This window comes from Poromitra crassiceps (assembly GCF_964638095.1).
Source record: "Poromitra crassiceps genome assembly, chromosome: 30".
Taxonomy (NCBI): domain Eukaryota; kingdom Metazoa; phylum Chordata; class Actinopteri; order Beryciformes; family Melamphaidae; genus Poromitra; species Poromitra crassiceps.
This window is the reverse complement of record NC_139652.1, coordinates 11222760-11244368: the sequence shown is the minus strand read 5'-3', so window position 1 is coordinate 11244368 and position 21609 is coordinate 11222760. Positions and strand designations below refer to the sequence as shown.

The window sequence follows — 21609 nt, the reverse complement described above, 5'->3', positions numbered from 1 at the left end:
ATGATGATGATGATGATGATGATGTTATTATTAATGTTATTATTAATGTTATTAATGTTATTATGTGCTCAGTCAGACCTCAATGTCAAACCAACTGTAGCCTACAAACATGCAAATGGGATTCACCGACATCTAATTGCCATCAATTTATCTAACTAGTGAATGAATATGCATCTGCAGAGCCCGTCGCGTTGCCACCTAATTGATGCACTAAGAAGTGACAGTGAATGTTCTCGCTAAACTACAGTCTTTAATCACCAACTCCACACGAGGGTCTTATCCTTGAATCATCCCCCTCGGTGTCCTGACTGGGTGGGGTGAGCGCATCATGTGCCATACCGGCTCCTATGGCAACCAGATAGATTAGCCCCATTCATATTCACGCTATCAGAAGGCAGGATGATGATGGATCAGTGATGTCAGCGCTCTTTGAATGTTGGTACCGTGTGTGTTGTTACCATGTTCCAGTGACAGAGAGCTCCTATATTTTGGGCAGGAGGAGGAGATCATGCTTTGTCATTGAGGTCCTCAGCATCAGCATCCTTCTCCCACTCCGGCACGTCCGACGCTCAGCAGCATGCTGCATCCTGATGCGCTCTCATCATCATCTACACTGTTTGGGGATTTTTCACATGACCGTCGGATTGAAGCGGCCACGTATTGTTGACGCATCTCAATGTTTGAACCGGTCGGGGAGAGAGGCGCACGTCCCAAGTGTCAAATAAGATACGACCTGTCCTGCGGATGTACCGACACTGTTTTGCCTCCAGTGCCACCCTGAAGTGTATGTAGATTCATGATTCATCTCTCTGGTTTTCACGGGTTATCTTTACAGCGCGTCTCCTCCTGTCTTTCTCCAAAATGGAAAGATTTCAGTCTTCCATGCGCAAACGGCTGTACAGCTTGCCGCAAAACATTGGGCAAAAACCTTCTGGGATTGATGAGGGAGAAAACGGCGACAAGGACAAGAGGAAAAGTATTCGGCTAAAACATTTGCCCTCTCCGTCTCCGGCAAGCAGTTGCAAAAGCATTGAGGAGGAGGCCAGGAGGAGCGGACACTTGGACAGAGACGTTCCCGTGATGAAGACCAACTTGAACGGAGACTGTCGCTTGTTTAGAGGCAGCGTGTCTTCCGTCACCGGGCGACATCCTCTCGGGTCAGACCCGGCTGAGCAGCGGCGCCTCATCCACCCCGAGGCAGATGCCGGTGTCAGCGGGAGTTTCCAGTGTGAACACGGCCCCGGGGCCCAGCAAGGGGACATGGGTGGCCGGAGCGGCGACGCGACCGGTCGAGCATCAAGTTTCATCAAGTTGGAAGGTTCAGAGCAGATCATACCTGAAGACGACAGGCTGTACCAAGCCGGCTTCATGCATCGGCAGTTCGGGGCATTGCTCCAGCCGGGAGTCAACAAGTTCTCCCTGCGGATGTTAGGGAGTGAGAGGGCCGTGGAGCATGAGAGAGAGCGAGTTAAGTCTGCTGGCTTCTGGATTATCCACCCTTACAGTGATTTTAGGTAATTTGTGTGCAGAAAATCTTTCTTTGCTTGCACTTGTCCCTTTAGAAGAAGCCATGTAGGTCATGTGGCGATAGCCTACTATTGGAAATAGCACAGAAAAACGAATATTTGTAGCCTATAATATATCCTATAGAAATTGTTATATATGACAGTTGTAGGCTACCACTGGAGATATGTACTGTATAGCCTACCATAAAGTATGATAAACTCACATACCGGTAAACTAAACTTAATCGGCTACTGAGGCTGTCACAGACACAGCAGATCTAATAGTTATTTTCATTCATGGTTAAACAAACTATTAGCCATTAACAGCATTATGATCATATGATGACACCAGCTTGATAATCAGGAGTCTGAGTTTGTGCAGAATAGGTGTATCGTGCAAAAAGTTGAATGAGCCTGAGTAATCTGGATGCAGAGCCTGAGTAATCTGGATACAGAGCCTGAGTAATCTGGATACAGAGCCTGAGTAATCTGGATACAGCTTCTTTATTATCCTTTATTTGTTGAAAATGACTCAATGAATGCCTTCACTGCTCTTACTGGCCAACATTTGATGCATGGTAAAGGATAACATTTGATTGATGCATGGTAAAGGATTTGACTAACATGCACAATCCTCTTAGAGTCAATTTACTCTTCCTAGTTTTGCAAGGTCTGGAGAAATGTACGTGATGTGTGTTTGGGGAATCACTTGATTGTCACAACAACTAACCGCTAAATCAGTATGAATCAGTATCAGGACCGGTATATGCATTTTCATATGTAATTATATGAATTGGAGCAAAGTTGCTTGTAGTCGTGTTTACATTAAAGTCAAATCATTTGAAATTATTTTCACAAAATTTCTAAATGTCATTTGCAAGTCAAGTAGATTACAGCCAGGTGTGTGTGTGTGTGTGTTTGTGTGTGTGTGTGTGTGTGTGTGTGTGTGTGTGAACCACACAAGAATGTGATCTAATCAACATAAAGCTTTGTAAATTGTCTGTACATTAGCTGCTCTATTTGTGAATTAATGTGCATCAAACTAAGCCACACAGTAATCCCTAATTTACCAGCCACACTGTGTGTGTGTGTGTGTGTGTGTGTGTGTGTGTGTGTGTGTGTGTTCGCGTGCTCGCGTGCATAATGTGTGTGTGTGGATCTGCATGTCCTACATTTCATTGCACGATGCATACCATCCAGCGTTCTGTTGATCACTACCATAAAGAGATTTTCATAACATTTAACCTTGAGGCTCACTGTGTGCTCACAGTTGCACGCTGTCTGTCACTGCAGCTTTTTTTTTTGCTTTTTTTTACCACTCATCTGAATTACACTTTTTTTTGATCATTTAGCGCAGGCAGTGGATTACAGAGAGTGCATCAGGCGCTTGGAGATGGGGTAATCAAAACAGCGTAACATGACCATTCAAGATATTAGAAGCACACATCAGTGGAGATTATTACAGCACAATTAGTCTAATGGAGCAGAGATGGTGTGGATGGGGACTTTAGGGAGGGGACACACTCGCAAACACACACACACATACGCACACAGAGAAGATTGAAATGGAAATGATGTTATGATGAATCAGGACGGCCAGCTGTTAACTCTGCGCTATGTTTCAGCTGTCATTTGTTTGGGTCGCACCTCCCATCTGAGCAGGGACAGGATTTGCTACCTGGTTTGGGCTGAAGGTGTTTAGCCTACAGATCCTATTTCAGGTTAGGTGTCCCGCATGTGACCTATAAACATTTGTCAGCATTAAGGGTTATTTTTGGTCCTGGCTTATAAAATACCATTAAAATAAGTGTAGCCACCAATCTTCTCCTTTAAACAACTAACCCATGGCATCTGTAACAGTGGCGGACTAAAATTTATAAAAAAATTTACACTAACTGTTATTTCTATCATAGGCTACATAACTGCTGTTTTATTCAAGGTTTCATTGGATAGAGCAGCCAGCACACAGTGTTAATATGATTGCTGGTCAGCTGGAGCCATACAGGTGTGTATTAAGCCAGTGAGCTGGACGCAGGCTGTTGTGCTTCCATAAGTATCTCTACTACACAATGTGATCCCCTTTTCAGCTGTCCTCACTGATCTAAGCTCCTTTTTCATTTGAAGCCTTTTTGTGTTCACTTTGCTCGGAGCTCCTCTGTGCTCTCATGCTCCTTGACATAGTTGAACTCTCTGACCCAAATAATGTCCTCTTCCTGGAGCTCTTACTCTACACTTCTGACCCCTAGGGGGCAGTTAGCTTTATGTTGGTGGTCACACCAGTTCCGTGGCCAGAGTTGGAGAATGATGCTTTGTATAGGCTGAACTAGAGATAAAACGGTAGGACAATTTCATATCACGATTATAGTGACCACAATTATCGTGGTTATCGGTGTTATCGTTGCTATTGTCAAAATGTGCTGAAAATGTTCAAAAGCTACTGAAATCATTTCACCAAGTTTTATATTGAAAACTCACACCCAAATAGTACTGATACACTCACGCCTGGGAGACGATTGCCAACTTTGGTTGACGATGGATAGTATTTACTGTGTTCTTCAAAGCGCTGTAATTACGGTAACACAGTAATCACGGTAACACCGTTTTAATGATAACCACAATTTGAAACTGTAATACTAAGCGTCAGGAATTTGATCGCGGTTTATCATTAAACCGGTAATCGTTTCAATCCTGGGCTCAACGCGGCCGGCATGCACAGTCAGCTGGGTGGGCTGCAGCCGGGGCACAGCGGTAAATAATGCACTGTGCTTTTTGTGTGGCCCAGCTGTTCCAGTGCTCTGCAGCACGGTGACGTGTGCGCAACAGTAATGCTAACTACTCAACATCTGGCTGATGATGGCAGCTGACTCCTGGAGATGACATGTGGATTCCCGGGAGATAATGGTGGATTTAGCCAGAGAGGGGAAACGCAATTAGGACCAGTGTGTCAGCACAGAGAAGCACGGGGTGAAGAGAGGAATGCAAATGCTTTGTTTGGCTGAGAATAACTGAAAGCTGATCAGAACCAATGGCCACCCTGCCCTCACTGCCGTGCTCTTTCTGTGATGTTCTCCCGTGGAGGCTAAAGGTATAAGTGATTACAATATGTCGCGCTGTATTCAAATCTCTCTTTCTAGGTTATTGTCATACCACTACTCTCACATGCCTGTGCTCTTTTCAGTGTGCCCTATTGGAGCACAGAGAACATGTCCGAAACGCAGCACAGGGGCGTCTGGGTAGCAGTGTTGGGGGTAACTCATTACAAAAGTAACATATTACAATGTAATATATTACTTTTAGCAGTAACTCAGTAATATAACTTATTACTTATAGGATTTCAGTAATATTATACCAGTTACTTTGTCAAGTAACTCAAGATACAAATTGAGTTACATTGGATTAAATCAAAGCACATATTAAAAAAAAAAATACAATCATTTCCTAATCAAACTGTGTGTTTTTATGCAAATAACCACTATAGATGACAATCACAAAGGAAAAGAATAACATTTAGAATTTTGGATGGTTTACACTGACTTCAAGGCGGTTGACATTATTTTTCGGGATGGTTCCGGGGTGGCTGCCGCTGTTGTTTTGGTAAAAGTAATGCAAAAGTATTGTAATAAGTATTGTACGAGTTACTCTACACAGAAATTAATATTGTAAAGTAACTTATTGCTTTCAAATTAAGTAACTAGTAATATGTAGTATATTACATTTTGAAAGTAACTTGCCCAACACTGCTGGGTAGTGTAGAGGTAAAAACATGTGATGTGGAAAAACTAACCTTCAGACCCTTAATCATTCACTTAAAATACATACACATAATATATATATAATATATATATATATACTGTACATCTCTCCTTAACATTCACACACTTTTCAACTCTGTGCACCATTTGATCTCACATGTCCAAACACAGGAATCCGAATCTATCACAAACTGCCCTGATGTCCTGTCATGTCAGCTACTCTCATCATCACACATCATGTCATCTCTGTACCACAGCGTACTGTACTGTACTGTACTGTACTGTACTGTACTGTACTGTACTGTACAATGTATCAGCGCTAACTGATCTATTATGATGTCAGCTCTCACATTGCACCGCATCAAAAAAACATCAATCTCTGAACTGTATGCATGTGCCCTTGATGCTTGTTACACCTCTTCCTCTCATGAGACCTTCAATCGTATCAAATATATTCGAGTATGCCGAACCTCTGACTCAAGAACTTTTAATTGAATTATTTTCGGGTCAGCTCGGGTTCAATTCCCAGCAGCGGTGCTTCTGCACAATTGGCCGTGTCTGCGGGTGGGAAGCCGGTGGGGTATGTGTCCTGGTCGCTGCACTAGCGCCTCCTCTGGTCGGTCGAGGCACCACATGTCCCCGTGGCTTTATTGGGTCGTTAATACTGAGATTTTTTTTTTTAGATCCGGAGACATCAGCGCCACATCCTGATCTCATCCAGTCAGATACTCCACACTCCATACTGCATGTCTCCTGTCGATTCATATTCTGCCTTCTTGAATGTAACGAGGGTTTGGATCATTTAGTGTGGCTATGACCTGCTGTGTCACGTGTCATAAGGAGCCTTTACAGGCGTCATGCATGCCTCTGGAGGCCGCTGACCTTTGCTCCCCCTGCAGGCCATGCTGGTATATCAGGCTCCTGCTCCATCGATTAGTGTTGGAGCGCTGGAACGGACCGGACATGCAATCTCACACACGTGTATCTCTATCATGCGTGTGTGCGCTGGTATGGATTCTGTTGCAGTAGTATCGTCATTATCAGAAGTTAGATTGAGAATTCTAAGCAAAAACAAAGGAATTAAGACATCTGGAACCCGTATAGTACTATAATATTGAATAACACTAATAGTAAACAGAATAGCTGAAATAACTGGAGAAGGTGCAACATTTGGCTCGACTTGCACAGTCCATTTCTAATATACGGTAGTCTATTGTAGCTGGCTGTAATCTACCTGACTTGCAAATGATATTGAGATATTAATCATTTGAAACACGACTACAAGCAACCTTTTCTTCAAGTCATAAAATTCCACATGAAAATGAATATGCTGGTACTGATATTTAAGGGTTAGTGGGTAGTTGGTAGTTGTGACAATGGGTATTTCCCCATGAGACTTTCAGCTGAATTCTAATAAGCCATTTTCTCTTCTCTTAGATTAGAAGCCCATGCTTGTTTATATTAGGTTTTATAGAGATATTTTTTCATTTTCAGCTCCTACTCTTGAAGGAAAGTCATAAGTGATTCCCCAAATATACACACACCCGCTTGCGCGTGCGCGCACGAACACACACACACACACACACACACACACACACACACACACACACACACACACACACACACACACACACACACACTTTTATTCCCCTTGAGTTTGACTCACGTACACTAGTTGTGTATAAAATGTTGCATTTGGTGAAAAATATAATAAAAAAATGAAACAATGACCTGCCACACTGCTACATGACATGGATGGAAACGGTCACTCTAAATGTATTGTATTCGGCTACGGATCTGACTTGAAATACTGAACTCGCTCTGTTTCAGGTTCTACTGGGACCTGATCATGCTGCTGCTGATGGTGGGGAACCTGGTCATCATCCCCGTGGGCATCACCTTCTTCAAGGACGAGCACACACCGCCCTGGATCGTCTTTAACGTGGTCTCCGACACCTTCTTCCTCATGGACCTGGTGCTCAACTTCCGCACGGGCATCGTCAAGGAGGACAACACGGAGATCATCCTGGACCCACAGAAGATCAAGATCAAGTACCTGAAGGGCTGGTTCATGGTGGATTTCATTTCCTCCATACCCGTGGACTACATCTTTCTCATCGTGGAGACACGCATCGACTCTGAGTTCTACAAGACGGCCCGCGCCCTGAGGATCGTCCGCTTCACCAAGATCCTCAGTCTGCTGCGGCTGCTGCGCCTCTCCAGACTCATTCGCTACATCCACCAGTGGGAAGAGGTACTGTAGAGCCTGCAGGGCAAAGCTGTGTGCATCATCAAATCAGACTTCACACTAGCTGTTAGGGTTCTCACAATACTAGAATTTCTAACTTATTGATACTCCATACCTTGTTTGATACCACGGGGAGGGGGGGGGGGGGGGGTGACGACACCTCAAGATGCATAAAAATAAACGAAGACAGACGCACGCTTCTCCATAATCTAGACCCGATAAAACTCGTTAAAAACTTTGCACAGCAGATTAATCCTGCTCTCCTCATCAGAATACTTTGAGCTTTGTTGAAACAACAGATACCCACCAATGACAGGGAAGGATCGAGGAATCAGTAGTATGTTTGATTTTTCATTAAGAGAAAATCACTGCTTGAATACTGTTGCAACTGAGTATTGTATCAAATTTTTATTATCGATAGATACATATCGATACTATCGATACCTGTTACAAATGAGTATTGTATCCGTTAATTTTTTTGTACCAATACTTATCGATACGTTTGACAACCTTACTAACTGATAGCACTATAACTCAAAGCATTCCCTCACATGTCCAACAGAGGGAAATACATACTATGCTATTTACTCAAGTCTCCTGGTATCAGAGCGTTGTCATAAGAGACTTCACTTGCACTAGCTGACTGCTAATTACTTTGTAACCTTGTGTGGATTATCACATTTCTTTTTGCTTTCATAACTAGAGTTAAGCATAGGGAAAATCGTACGGACTCTTTATACAAGTGTGGTAGCCTTTTACACTTTATTTCCCGGTTCTCTTTTGATTGGTCATAGTTGCGTGAGAGTCCTACTATATATCACCCTGCACACACGCGCGCGCTCTCTCTCTCACACACACACACACACACACACACACACACACACACACACACACACACACACACACACACACACACACACACACACACACTGACAGTCTACTCACTTTGGAACAAATGGATATTTCTCTGCATGATTTTTTTTTTTTTTTATAATTCCCACCAAGGTTACATCCCCGTGAGCCATTACGCTCGCAGATGATTACGCAACATTGAAACAGCCTTTGGTGGTCTGGTGGGTCTATAGAGGATTAAGAACAGTGTGGTCTGGTAAAGGACTCCTATTGCCATTGGCCCGCGCGGCACCTACTGCACGCTTCAAATCCCCCCTGATGGCATGAGAGCAAATTGAAATGTTATAGATTTATTTACTAAGGGAGATGCTGTTTTGTTGTTTAGGTTCCATTAATGCTGATAATCTCTTGTGTCACAGGTTTTCCACATGACCTATGACCTGGCCAGCGCCATGGTGCGCATCATGAACCTGATTGGCATGATGCTGCTGCTGTGCCACTGGGACGGCTGTCTGCAGTTCCTGGTGCCCATGCTGCAGGACTTCCCCGCCGACTGCTGGGTCACCAGAAACAAGATGGTGGTAAGTGGATTTTTTATTTTTATTTTTTTAATTCACGAGGCAGACATCATCCCAACATGTCTCTTTCAAAACCACAGCATTTTACAAGTAATAAAATAGCCATAAAGGCCAGACAGTACTTAAAATAGGGTTACACAACAAAGTAATACAAGAGCAAGAATAGAAGTACTCTGTTTTCTGGGTGATTTAAGCCTAAGCTCCTCAGTTCGATGCTCTAAAAGCCTTGGGACCTGGACAGCAAAGGCCTGGTCACCTTTAGCCTCCATCTCAGCCTTCAAAATCCTTCTGTGGCATTAATATTATGTATTAATTACATATCATTAATGATATATAATAATATCATGTAGCCTATTAATATTGTGTATAATCACAGATTCTCTCTTTCCGCTTGTCCCCTGCAGAATGACACTTGGGGACAGCAGTACTCCTATGCCCTGTTCAAGGCCATGAGCCACATGTTGTGCATCGGATACGGCCTGTACCCCCCTATAGGCATGGCTGACGTGTGGCTGACCATCCTCAGCATGATTGTGGGCGCCACCTGCTTTGCCATGTTCGTAGGCCACGCCACCGCACTCATTCAGTCCCTGGACTCCTCCAGGAGGCAGTACCAAGAAAAGGTATGTGTTCGTCCCACGTGTGGCAGCTGTTTGTGGCAGAAAGGTTCGCTTCTTCAACACCGGGAGTGTGGGAAACACACGATACATTGAAGCAGTGATCACTAATGTCGTGTGCGGTATGTGGTAAAAGCAGTGGTGGAAATGGGGGGGAAACGCCTGGGAACAGAGTTGCCTTCCCACTGGGTAAAAGGGAATGGTATCGTGAACGTCACCTCATCCAGGAATGTGGTGGAGCTTTTTCAGATATACATCTTAAATTCATAGTGTGTACATCATAGTAAGTAGTATCATCATAATGATGTAAGATATCTCAGGCTTGGGTCTTTTATGGGAAACAGGATAAATTGATGCTTTTATGAAAATCCAATTGATTTTTGTTCATATTGGAGGATTGTAGCCTTATGATCATCATCCAGTGGAAGTTATAGTTTACGCACCATTTTATTTAACACTGTATCACTGACCTCATCATTGCACTAGTGTCGGGTGCTGTAACTGCCTAAAATGAATAGAATAATACTACTACAGAAGTAGACTATCAAATCCTTACTATAAAATGCGGAAAACTGTCAATTTTTCTCAATGGGTTGGCAAATAAATCATGGCATTGAGCATTGGTATAGGCAGGGACTGACGAAGCAGATTTTTCCATTTTCCAAAATTTAAGCTGTTTATGAGCATTTTTGATTTTTTTGAAAAATTCTCAGTTTGAGAATCAGTTTGAAACATTTGCAGCTACCATAGCAAAGAAATGTGTGCATGACAGAGTTTTAATGGAGAACTTCAGCTAAGTGTGAATCTTGATGAATACAACTGAAACGGACAGTGATGAGAGGCAGGAGGTCTGGAAATAAAGAGGCTGAAATAAAAGTGAAAATAAACAGCGAGAGGCAGCAGGTTGGGCATACAGACCATTTTTGGGGGGGCTTCCATAGCTGATAGCTTGTACACTTCCAAGGGACACAGTAGTTAATGTCATTGCACTCATTTGACTTTGCCCTATGGATAGATGCAAATGTGTTTAACTTTATTGCTTATTATTATATTATATTATATTATATTATATTATATTATATTATATTATATTATATTATATTATATTATATTATATTATATTATTATTGGAGGACTCATCCATCTTCATTGTCCCTGCAGTATAAACAGGTGGAGCAGTACATGTCCTTCCACAAGCTCCCTGCCGGCATGCGTCAGAGGATCCACGACTACTATGAACATCGCTATCAGGGCAAGATGTTTGACGAGGAAATCATCTTGGAGGAACTGAACGAACCGCTGCGAGAGGTCAGACCTCGTCCACCTTTCTTTCTTTTTAGTTTTGCATTTTTTGTATTACATTTGAACTTTAGCGTAGTCAAATGTGTCATTTCCACTGTGCATGATAACATGTTTAATGTTATCTGATTGATTAGTAATGCCCGGAGACTGCAGTCCACTAATCTGTAAAACACCCGGTTTTGTTTTTCACTGAAGTCTACAACACATGTAGAATGATCATCGGCCATTTGTGTTGCGAAGGTTTTTTCTCCCAGCTGATGGTCAAGAGCGTGTCCGTCTTTGCAGGAGATCATCAACTTCAACTGTCGAAGACTGGTGGCCTCCATGCCTCTGTTTGCCAACGCGGACCCCAACTTTGTGACCTCCATGCTGACCAAGCTGCGCTTCGAGGTCTATCAGCCCGGGGATTACATCATCAGGGAGGGAACCATCGGCAAGAAGATGTACTTTATCCAGCACGGGGTGGTCAGTGTCATCACCAAGAGCAGCCAAGACACCAAGCTGTCCGACGGCTCGTACTTTGGAGGTAATGCCCGCGCACAACAGGCTGTGGGTGCACCAGTATACTGTAGAAGAGCTGGCAGACGGGCACTTTGAATGTGTGTGAAGGAGTGCTTGTTCTGATTTATTTTGCTTGGACGTTCAGCAGATTAACTTCTCTGACTATACTGTGTAGAAAAAAATCACACCCAGGTGCTGAAGTAAGCGGTGCAGACATACACCCTTAACCTAACCTCGCGTCAGAGCCTGGCTTCCGTTCACAATTGATTTTGTCACCCTACCTGGTTCCGGCCTAGAGCCCGCCCTAGACAGGAAGGGCAGCGTTTCTAGCTCGTCAACTTTTACGTTAACTTGACAATTTGACACAAGTATCAGAACGGCAAACAACAAAACAAAAGATGGACGTACCGAACGAAGTTTTTGAAGAAGTTCTTTTAGAAACATTGCGGATTCACAATCACACATCTTTTAAGCCAATACAGAAGCTTTACATCAGACAATTAATCGAGGCAAGAGACGTCAAGCTAACGGCAACAAAGACGTTTTTTGGCGCACTGCCTTCCGGTGTTCATTCTGGTTCCGTGGTTTACGCCCCATGACAAAAAGCGGGGTGAAAGGTGCCCAGACTACCCTTAACCAATTTGAACTAACTAGGGATCTCGTGCTTCTTGATTCCTAGGATGCCCGTCCGTCCTGCAGCTTGCTGAGCTGGCCCTGCAGCTCACCAAGCTGGCCCTGCAGCTCGCATTCGCAGCTTGGCCGCTGCGCGGCCTTGCCCGCAACTCGGCTGCTGTGTGGCCAATGAGACCAGCAGCACTGATGATGTCAGATTTACGACATCACTGATTATGTCATCAGTGGGATTTATGATATCACTGATGATGTCACAGTGGGATTTATGACATCACGGATTATGTCAGAGTGGGATTTATGACATCATGGATGATGTCACAGTAGGATTTATGACATCACTGATGATGTCACAGTGGGATTTATGACATCACAGATTATGTCACAGTGGGATTTATGACATCACAGTGGGACAGAGAAACAAACAGAGAAACAAACAGAGCCCCATCTCCCATTTATATACTGAAGAAGAACAGTTGCTCGAGTGACATCACTGATGACATCAAGCAAATCACCATTGAAAGACACTAGACTCTGTTTCCACTTTGTGTGCCGCAGTATTTTTCGTTCCCCCATAGAAAATGAACAAATAACTGTGGTGGAATTTTGCAATTCACACTAACGATTTTGCAATTCACGCATGATGCATAAAACACTGAAATGGTTTCTAGGTAAGAAGTTGTCAACAAGTCTTTTAATCTCAGGAAGCAGAGGGCCTCCACAGAACAACAGGGTGGCTGGCCCCTGTGACTTCCTGAGTAAGACCTGCGTGCGAGGCTGACTATATAAGGGTTTTTTGTGCTTTCAATAAAGTTGACCAATAATCTATTCCAGCGAGAGTGACGGCCTTTTTTCTCAGAAGGTTGAGTATTTTTCTCTTCGTCATATTTGCCGCTCCAACGAGGGCATTTGAAGGCTGGGATATTTTGCCGAGCTGTGTGTGGTTCATGGTGTGAGTGTCAACCTATGGCCACAAAAAAGATCAAAGGTAAGGCAATTACCTAAACCTTAAAAACAAACCTCTTATGTCTCGTCGCATCTTTTTTCTACCGTTTTGACTGGTGTGTCAGGCGGCGATGTCACACTACTTAGTTTTATTGTTAGTTTTCTTTTTGGGTAGTTCGATAACTCGCGTCGCCCATGTTTTCTGAGCGGAACACAAGATTAGAGCGGAATTGTTTTCTGGAGCACAGCAGCACTTTGGTTCCCGGCGTTTCCCAGAACACCGTGGTGTGATTCCACCCATAACTGGATGACCCTGGTGCTACACTTTTGACCCCAGAGTAGTGTGTGTGTGTGTGTGTGTGTGTGTGTGTGTGTCACACTGTCAAAACAATACTGTCAGACTATGTCCCTTTTATTAACGTCCCACATTTGCAATGCAGTCTTCGGTAAATAAAGCCATGAATGCCATACATTACATTACATTACATTACGTCATTTGGCAGACGCTTTTATCCAAAGCGACTTACAATAACACATTTTTTGTCAGCAATAGAGCAATCAACTATGGAGCACAGTCTATGACAACTACAACTTCTGAAGGAACAGTGGTACAAGTTTAGGTTAGTGGTACAAGGTTGGTTAGTTTTTTTTTTTTTTTTTTTTAAGAAAGAGAGAGAACGAAGTTAGATCAAGAAGGGCCCAGATGGAGCCTGAAAAGGTGTGTCTTTAGTCTTTTCCGAAAGATCGGCAGTGATTCAGCTGTCCTGACCGAAGGTGGAAGCTCGTTCCACCATTGAGGTGCCAGGGACGAGAAGAGTCGAGATCGGGATGAGCGACTTTTGAGCCCCCGTAGCGAAGGAGGGGCGAGGCGACCTGCACTGGTGGAGGAGTGAAGGGAGCGGTGAGAGGTTTGGAACGTGACCATGGATTGCAGGTACCGGGGAGCTGACTGGTGTACTGCCCTGTAGGCCAGTACCAGTGTCTTGAATTTGATGCGGGCCGAGATGGGAAGCCAGTGGAGCTCCTGGAAGAGGGGAGTGACGTGAGAGAATTTGGGTTGGTTGAATATCAGACGGGCTGCAGCGTTCTGAATGAGCTGAAGCGGTCGGATGTCGGTGGCAGGTAGGCCGGCCAGGAGCACGTTGCAGTAGTCCAGGCGGGAGGAGACAAGAGACTGGACCAGGAGTTGAGTCGCTTCTCTTGTGAGAAAGGGACGGATTTTGCGGATGTTGTAGAGAGAGAACCTACAGGAGCGCGCTGTAGCAGCTATGTTGGCAGAGCAAGACAGCTGGTTGTCAAGGATCACCCCATACAGTCCTTCACCCCATACAGTCCTTCAAGTCAGTTTCGGTGGAGCACAAAGTCCTTCATCACTTGTGTTAGTGGTAGGGAGTGGACCTGGTTCAGGCGATGTCTTCCCAGCACTTGGCGGATCCGGATCCGACACACGTCGGACAGACTGCGAGGACATCTCTTGGCCTCCAGAAAGACCCTGAGAGCCTCTGGATCCGCCTTCTTCTCCAGCTGTGCCTGCTCTAAGGTCACCAGGGCCGGGTCACCGCCGTGGTCCAGGAGCAGCTGGACGAAGGCCGAGTTGCACCTGTGCACCAGCACCTCATGCAGCAGCCGGGAAGCCACGTCACGGGTCAGAACACCAGCTGCCTGGAGCAGCAGTTGGAAGCAGTCCAGGTAGTGGAGGGCAGCACTGGTGTTGTAGAGAGGAGACTCCAGGGGGTGATCGCTGTCCATGTCAACAGGAACAGCAGCATGGAACCTGATGAGTTCCTGCAGTATGTCCGGCCTTCCCCTCAAGGCAGCACAGTTGACCAGGTTGCAATTGTTTATGGTTCTGTTGGGGTCGGCTCCGGCTTCCAGGAGGATCCGGACACAGTCCAGGTGACAGTAGCACACGGCACAGCGGAGAGGCATGTGGTCTGACAAATCAGCTCCCTGGGTGATCAGGTAGGACAAACAGGCAGCGTGACCCTGCAAGGCTGCGAACGCCAGAGGGCTGTACCGCCAGTACCTTCCGTCACCTTCCGTATGCGTCTTCTCATTGATCTGCCTTCTGAAGCGGTCTTCCTGCAGCAGGGTCCTCAGTTTGTCCAGGTCTCCTGCCCAGGCGGCCTTGTGGAGCTGACTGTGGTCATACCCAGCTGCTCGTGCATCCATTCCTTCAGTTCTGTCACTGTACCACTCAAACGCAAGGCTTTATGAAGGGACTGTGTGTGTGTGTGTGTGTGTGTGTGTGTGTGTGTGGACATTATGACATCATCAAATTATGACATCACTGATGATGACATCACAATCGTTTGCGTGACATCACCGATGACATCACAATTGCTCGAGTGACATCACTGATGACCACAATTCCTCAAGTGACATCACTGACTTTAGGGCCAGCTATTTATTAGTGGCCGATGTCATAGACATATAGCTCAACAGTCAGTTGAGCAGTGTGTTCAGCCTTCTTTAAGCATCTCAGGAAATACATGTGTATAATATTTCCCATAATATATTATGTCCCTTTGTTACTATCTGACATGCACACAGCATGTTAAAAATAAATTGTACCCATAATGGTCTATAAGGAGTGTGCTTTTGTTTTGACCCCCTTCCCTGCAGAGATTTGCCTGCTGACTCGTGGCAGAAGGACAGCCAGTGTGAGAGCAGATAACTACTGCCGCCTGTACTCTCTGTCGGTGGACAACTTCAACGAGGTGCTGGAGGAGTATCCCATGATGAGGAGAGCCTTCGAGACCGTGGCTCTCGACCGCCTGGACCGCATTGGTGAGATAAAAACCTCTCTTCAGTCTGCCGGCCATATTGGATTGTAGTTTAGTACTTCACACATAAAAACAACCCATAAGCTATTGTGATACTATTTCAAACGTGTGCATTAATTTGGATGCAGAGCACAATATTTGTCATGTCAGCACCGTTATACTCTGCTTTTAATAAAGGCAAGGCTGTGTCGCTGCACTGAGGTTGAGGCATTGTGTTAAAAAATGTTTGTACTAACATTTAGAAGAAAAGTTGGATTAGAGTGAAGATATCATGTGTTTACTCATGGGTTACAGATAAGTGGATTGCCACCACTATCAATTACATTATGTGGACAAAGAAGACTACCAGATATGGAAGAGCGAACGTCATGACAGGCCCTCAAAATACAAAACATGATTAGATCATCAGAGATTAAAAAATATGTTTTCATTGGGAGTCTGAGAGCAGGAGGCCAGTATGTACCACTTTGTGTTTGGCTTGGAATTTACATTATTACCACAATATATTAATGAGATTTATTTATTTATTTATGAATTCATGCAGTGACTGGTGAGGTTTTATCCTCCATCAACCCAATCTGTGAAGCCAGAGTTCAGTCTGAAGATATTTTGGGGTTTCCGGTGTACAACGCAGGAGGCAGTTATCTTATCATTGGCCGTTTATAGAGATTTAGACTGATAGTCTCTGGGTGCCCAGATTGTCACCAACTAGTCTCTCAAGCTAGTCTGTTCCACAATCTTCAAATGCCCCGGAGACACTTTGTACTTTAGCCGGTTAAAATTTGGCCAAAGAAAGAAAAGAAAGAAAAAAACCCACTTCAGACCAGAGAGGAAGTTCAATGATATTCGATCAATCACGACACATGTAAACAAAACCGAGGGAGGTGATTGGAGAAATTAGCGCATGTGCCCGGCCTTCAGATGTACCCGCCTTATATCCGTTAGGAACTATTGGACTCTGATTGGACTAATGAGCGGCTGTCCCGTCTAAAGGCTCATTAGTCCAATCAGAGCTCATTATTTCCACCGGAGTTTCCCTTTCTGTTTTGACCAAGTTTCCTCCTGCAGGAAATACAGAATGTGGGAGCATTTGCAAATTGCCAACACGTGTCTTTTATGAGACTAGCCACCAACTAACTCTTGTCTGAAGCTGCATTTCAATTTGTCTTTTTTCAACAGGGAAGCGGAACTCTGTTCTTCAGCATAAAGTCCAACATCACCAAAGTTCAGGCACGCTTAATCTCCAGGAGAGCGAGATCATCCAAAGAATAGTGCAGCATGACCGTTACATGGCCCAGTGCACCCAGCTGATCCAGACCAGCCCGGCTCCCGCTCCCCTCTCACCCACGTCGCTCATCTGGGCCCCGCTGGTCCAGGCTCCCCTGCAGGCTGCTGCTGCCACCACCCCGGTGGCTCTGGCCTTGGCCCACCATCCCCAGCTGCCTCCCATCCTCTTTCACCAGCCTCTGGCCCCGGAGTCTGGCTCCGTCCAGGACCCGTCTGACCTTCCAAAACGAGTCCATATCGGAGCGAACGCGTCCAGCGGCTGCGGTTCAGAGCCCGGCTCTCCTGCCCACTCCACCAGGTTTCGCACCGGGGTCGACACTCCTATACTGGCCTCCCTCAGGGCGCAGCATCTCTCCACTATGTCGCCCACACTGCCCTCCCCGCCCGCCTTCACCAGCAGTCTGGCCGCTCTGTCTCAGCTCCCACATCAATCTCAAACCCATCCTCTCCAGTCTGGCTTGGCCTCGGTCTTCCCTGTTAGCCAGGCCTCCCTCTCCTCTCTCAGCACCGCCCAGCTTCACTCCCAGACCCTCCAGGGTGCTCTGACCCCCTCACTCCATCCAGCAGCTTTGCTCCAGCAGGCGGCGTCCGGCAGGCTGGCCGGGTGCTTCCCAGCCCCCTCGGCCTCCGCCATAAGCCCTCTGATCTCCAACTCAGTCAGTCCCATCCTAAGCCAGCTGCAGCAACCCTCTCATGCCAGCACTCAGCAGATGGGATCCAGTCATGACAGAGCAGGCAGGACATCCAGTGTTCTGAGCCTCCACCATTTTCCTTTCACCAGCAGCACCCACACCTCCAGTGGATACGCGCCGGTGGCTGGAGGCGGATTGGGGGCCTCGGCCTCTCTGGCGCAGCACAGCCTGGCGGGCCTCCAGTCAGTTTTCCTGCCCCAGGTTCTGCCTGAGCATTCCGCCCTCGCCTCCCTGGCCCAGTATGGCTCTGGTGAGGCCACGCCCTGCTGCACCCCTCCGGTCCCCAGTCCCACCATTCAGAGCCCGGTGAGGGGCAGGACCGGGCACCGTGGTGCCGAGCTCCCCGGCGCCACGGGCTCTCACAGCTCCCTGACCCCTCACACCTTGTGCCCTGCCAGGGTGGCCTGTGCCCTCAAAGGCAGGGCAGAGTGCTCGGCGGATCTCGTTAGGCAGGGAATAAAGACTATCTCAGGCTCTCACAGCTCCATACACCAGGAACGGCCTTTGGCCATGAGCTGCTCCTCAGAGGGGTCGGGGGCGACGGCCTCCATGGCTGTCAGTAAACCCTACAGCCCTGTCCCAGGACAGGCCATCCCCGTGAGTCGGACACAGTCAGGGCCTGAACCTCAGAACCAGTCCGTGGGTGTCCGCTCTCCCCACCCTCGATCCCCTACTAAAATGTTAAAGACAGAACACAAACTGTCCAGACTTCCCTCCAACTTGTGAGGTTAAAACACACCCTCCTTTAATGCCTGAACTATGGGGAGGTCATTTCCTCATCGGCATTGTTTTTGACCACTACTTTGCTCATTTTGAAGTAGGAGGGTGTGTTATTCTAATCATATCGGAGATCAGTGGGTTCTTTTTTATTCAGAGTGAATGAATCATGGGTAGCAAGGGACAATGTTGGATTTTCTTTCCCCTACAGGACATTGCTACTTTGAATATATAGTAATAAAATCCAAAACCTATTGATGATGGATGGATGTGTGTGTGTGTGTGTGTGTGTGTGTGTGTGTGTGTGTGTGTGTGTGTGTGTGTGTGTGTGTGTGTGTGTGTGTGTGCCTGTGTGTGCGTGCTCACACACAACCTCATGAGAATATCAATCGTTATACAGTATGTATTATTACATTATAACCACACTCTGTGATTTGCTATATGTTATCATTGTTTGTTTAAACCCTCTTGTCCAGGCAATGTTGTGTCACCTTTTACCCACACCTGTTTAGTTGGAAAATTGTACAACAACTGTATCCAGTTTTGAATGAAACCAAAAATTGCTTTCCTTTTGATTATCCTTCCTCACCGTGGAGTGTGTTGTGTGAATGTGAGGTTACTGTTAACGCATTCGAGGAGAAACAGACTGTGCACGTTGCTCCTTTCAAAGATCACGTACAGCAGATCAGTGATTCTCAACCTTTTACATATCAAGGACCCCTAATTTTAGTGCACATTTCGGTCCATGGACCCCCATAGATATGCTTTGGCTCTCCCTGTAAATAAAAAACTGGCAAAGTGTAGCAGTTCGTTAATTTGCTGGGGACCCCCTGCTGGAACACCCTCAAGGACCACCTGGTGGTCCCCGGGAACCCACGTTGAGAACCACTGAAATAGAGGATGGTACACAGTATGTCTTCCAAGATAGTGTTTCAGCAATATTGCACCCCCAAACGGGTTTGGTAACACAAATCAGTTCACGTAAAAAAAATAAAAAAAAAACCCTGAAGAATGTAATGTAATGTCCTTCTGTCATAAGTGTGGGATATTTGCTTTAAAAACCCATCCTTGTGTTGGAGGTGAATGTGTTGAACATGAAGGCTATTTAACAAGTGGAGCTTTTCATCCGACATTGGGAAGTATAACACGTTACAGTCTGTAAAGGGCCTGTTGACGGGGAGACAATGCACACTTTTCCATCCTGTCCTTCCACAAGCGCTCTGGCGTGTGGAGAGCTGCACAACTCGATGCCGACTCATTTCAGTCCGAGTACCTGAGCCAAGGTTTGTGTGCCATTAGCACTGTATGCAATAATCTGTGTTTTTTATGGCTATACAAAGGTACTGTGAATTGAAGCACTTGTCCTTTTCAATAAGGAGGAGTGGATAAATGAGATGGTCTTTTAGTTAGATCAGAATAGAAGGAAAGCTAAGTTGATTTTAAAGCAATTGTGGATAATCAAACATCCTAAAGCCAGCGATGCGCTCAGATTGATCCGAATGTTTCTTGCACCAATCAAAGGGCTAAAAGCGGTTACTTGGACACATTAACGAGAAACCCTGAAGGGTCATATTGCTGCATATTTACCTCTTTCATTGTACATTATTTGATTGTAAAATTTGACATTCTGTTGTTGAACAACTGCTGCTTGTGACGCTATGCTGAATCGATAAGAACTCTATCACTGATTGCTTTAAGTCAACAAACATAGAAATATCTTGAATCCTTCTTCTTGTTAATCATTTCATGTATTCATTCTGCGGACCTCTGACCGGCCAGGGACTGAGATTCGCTGGTCAGCAGGTCACAACATGGAGGTCCTGTCCAGTGGCTTTAGCTGCCTGGTTACTGAACCTTGGGGAAGAGAGATACCATCAGTCACTAGCCAGTAGCCAGTCACTAGCCAGCCACAGCCAATCGGCTCGATCAATCCCTCATTACTATTCTCCTCCAACCACCTCAGCACCTGCAGAGAGGCTGGCTTGAGTTGAACATTACATTACTTTTTTGTTGTTGAGTGCATTCTACTTAATGTGGAATGGGGCGGGGGGAGTTTTCATCATTCATATATTATATCTATTCATATATTTATCATTTTGCTGCCTTTTAACCAACAAATTTAATTATTCCATCACCTACATGTACTGTATGTATGTTAGGCGTATTTTATTTTAGCTATTGAATTCAATGCAATAAAATAACATATGGTCAAAGATGCTCTTTGTAACTGCCGTTTTCTTTTTAAGAGCGGCGCATATTGTGACGTGAGGGAGAATCTGATCAAATGCTGTCGCAGAATTGAAACCAGATTATAAATCATTTGTAACTGCAGTGTGCCAGCATTTCAAATAGTCAGGATTATTATCTGCCATTTCTTTTCACTCGTCAATAAAGAAAATCTGCCATGTACATACCGGTACCTATATATATATATATATATATATATGTATGTATACCGGTATACTGTATATGTATGTATGTATATAGGTATGTACATGGCAGATTTCTTTTTTATATAAAAAAGATAATTATATATATATATATATATATATACACACACACACATATATGGGATACACTGTGAAATGAAGCTTCCAGGCCAACCCTATGCAAAAAACAGTATTTTCATGCTATACACACAGAGCCCCATGTCTCTATAGTATTCCTCTAAAGCTCCACTAGATGGTGCAATTTGTGCTACGAGAACACAATCTGCATAGTGGCCCATGCTTTACATTTTCGTAAATGTTTGCATCTACATTGTATTAAACAAATTCAGTGTGTGGTATATTAGTTAAAGCTTTAAACCCCCCCGCATTGCATCTTTAGGTAGTAGGGTTACATCTATATAGGGCTAGGCGGGGTAAGAGTAAATTGTTGGCAAGAGTTGATTTTTGCTATGCCTGTTCTAAAGTACACACAATAGCAGACAGACAGCAGGAAGACAAGCAGCACGTAACATGTAATGCACTCTGTTGTAACATGGGTCACATACTGTACACAGCATGAACAATAATGTTAAATGTGTTGCACTTTAATACTGGAATGAGGGGGGGTAAGTTGGCAGATGATACAATGTTACAACAATGATACATTTTCAACTTTCTCAACGATGGGAAATACTGAATGAAATTGAAATGCTTCTCTTGTGTGGTGAAGTTGTGGTGAAGAAGACGGGGAAGAATAAAAACACGCTT

The 21609-nt window shown here is 45.1% G+C and overlaps 1 protein-coding gene across 1 annotated transcript; it reads left to right on the top strand.

Moving 5' to 3' along the window:
* Nucleotides 1-861: 861 nt before the first annotated feature.
* LOC310800574 (potassium/sodium hyperpolarization-activated cyclic nucleotide-gated channel 3-like) lies at nt 862-18421 on the top strand (the record flags this gene model as incomplete). The annotated part of the gene is made up of 8 exons (XM_083663190.1): nt 862-1514; nt 7088-7511; nt 8777-8938; nt 9340-9558; nt 10714-10860; nt 11140-11380; nt 15556-15720; nt 16896-18421. The coding sequence occupies 8 exons, from the start codon at nt 862-864 to the stop codon at nt 18419-18421; spliced, it is 3537 nt and encodes a 1178-aa protein (XP_083519316.1).
* Nucleotides 18422-21609: the final 3188 nt, after the last annotated feature.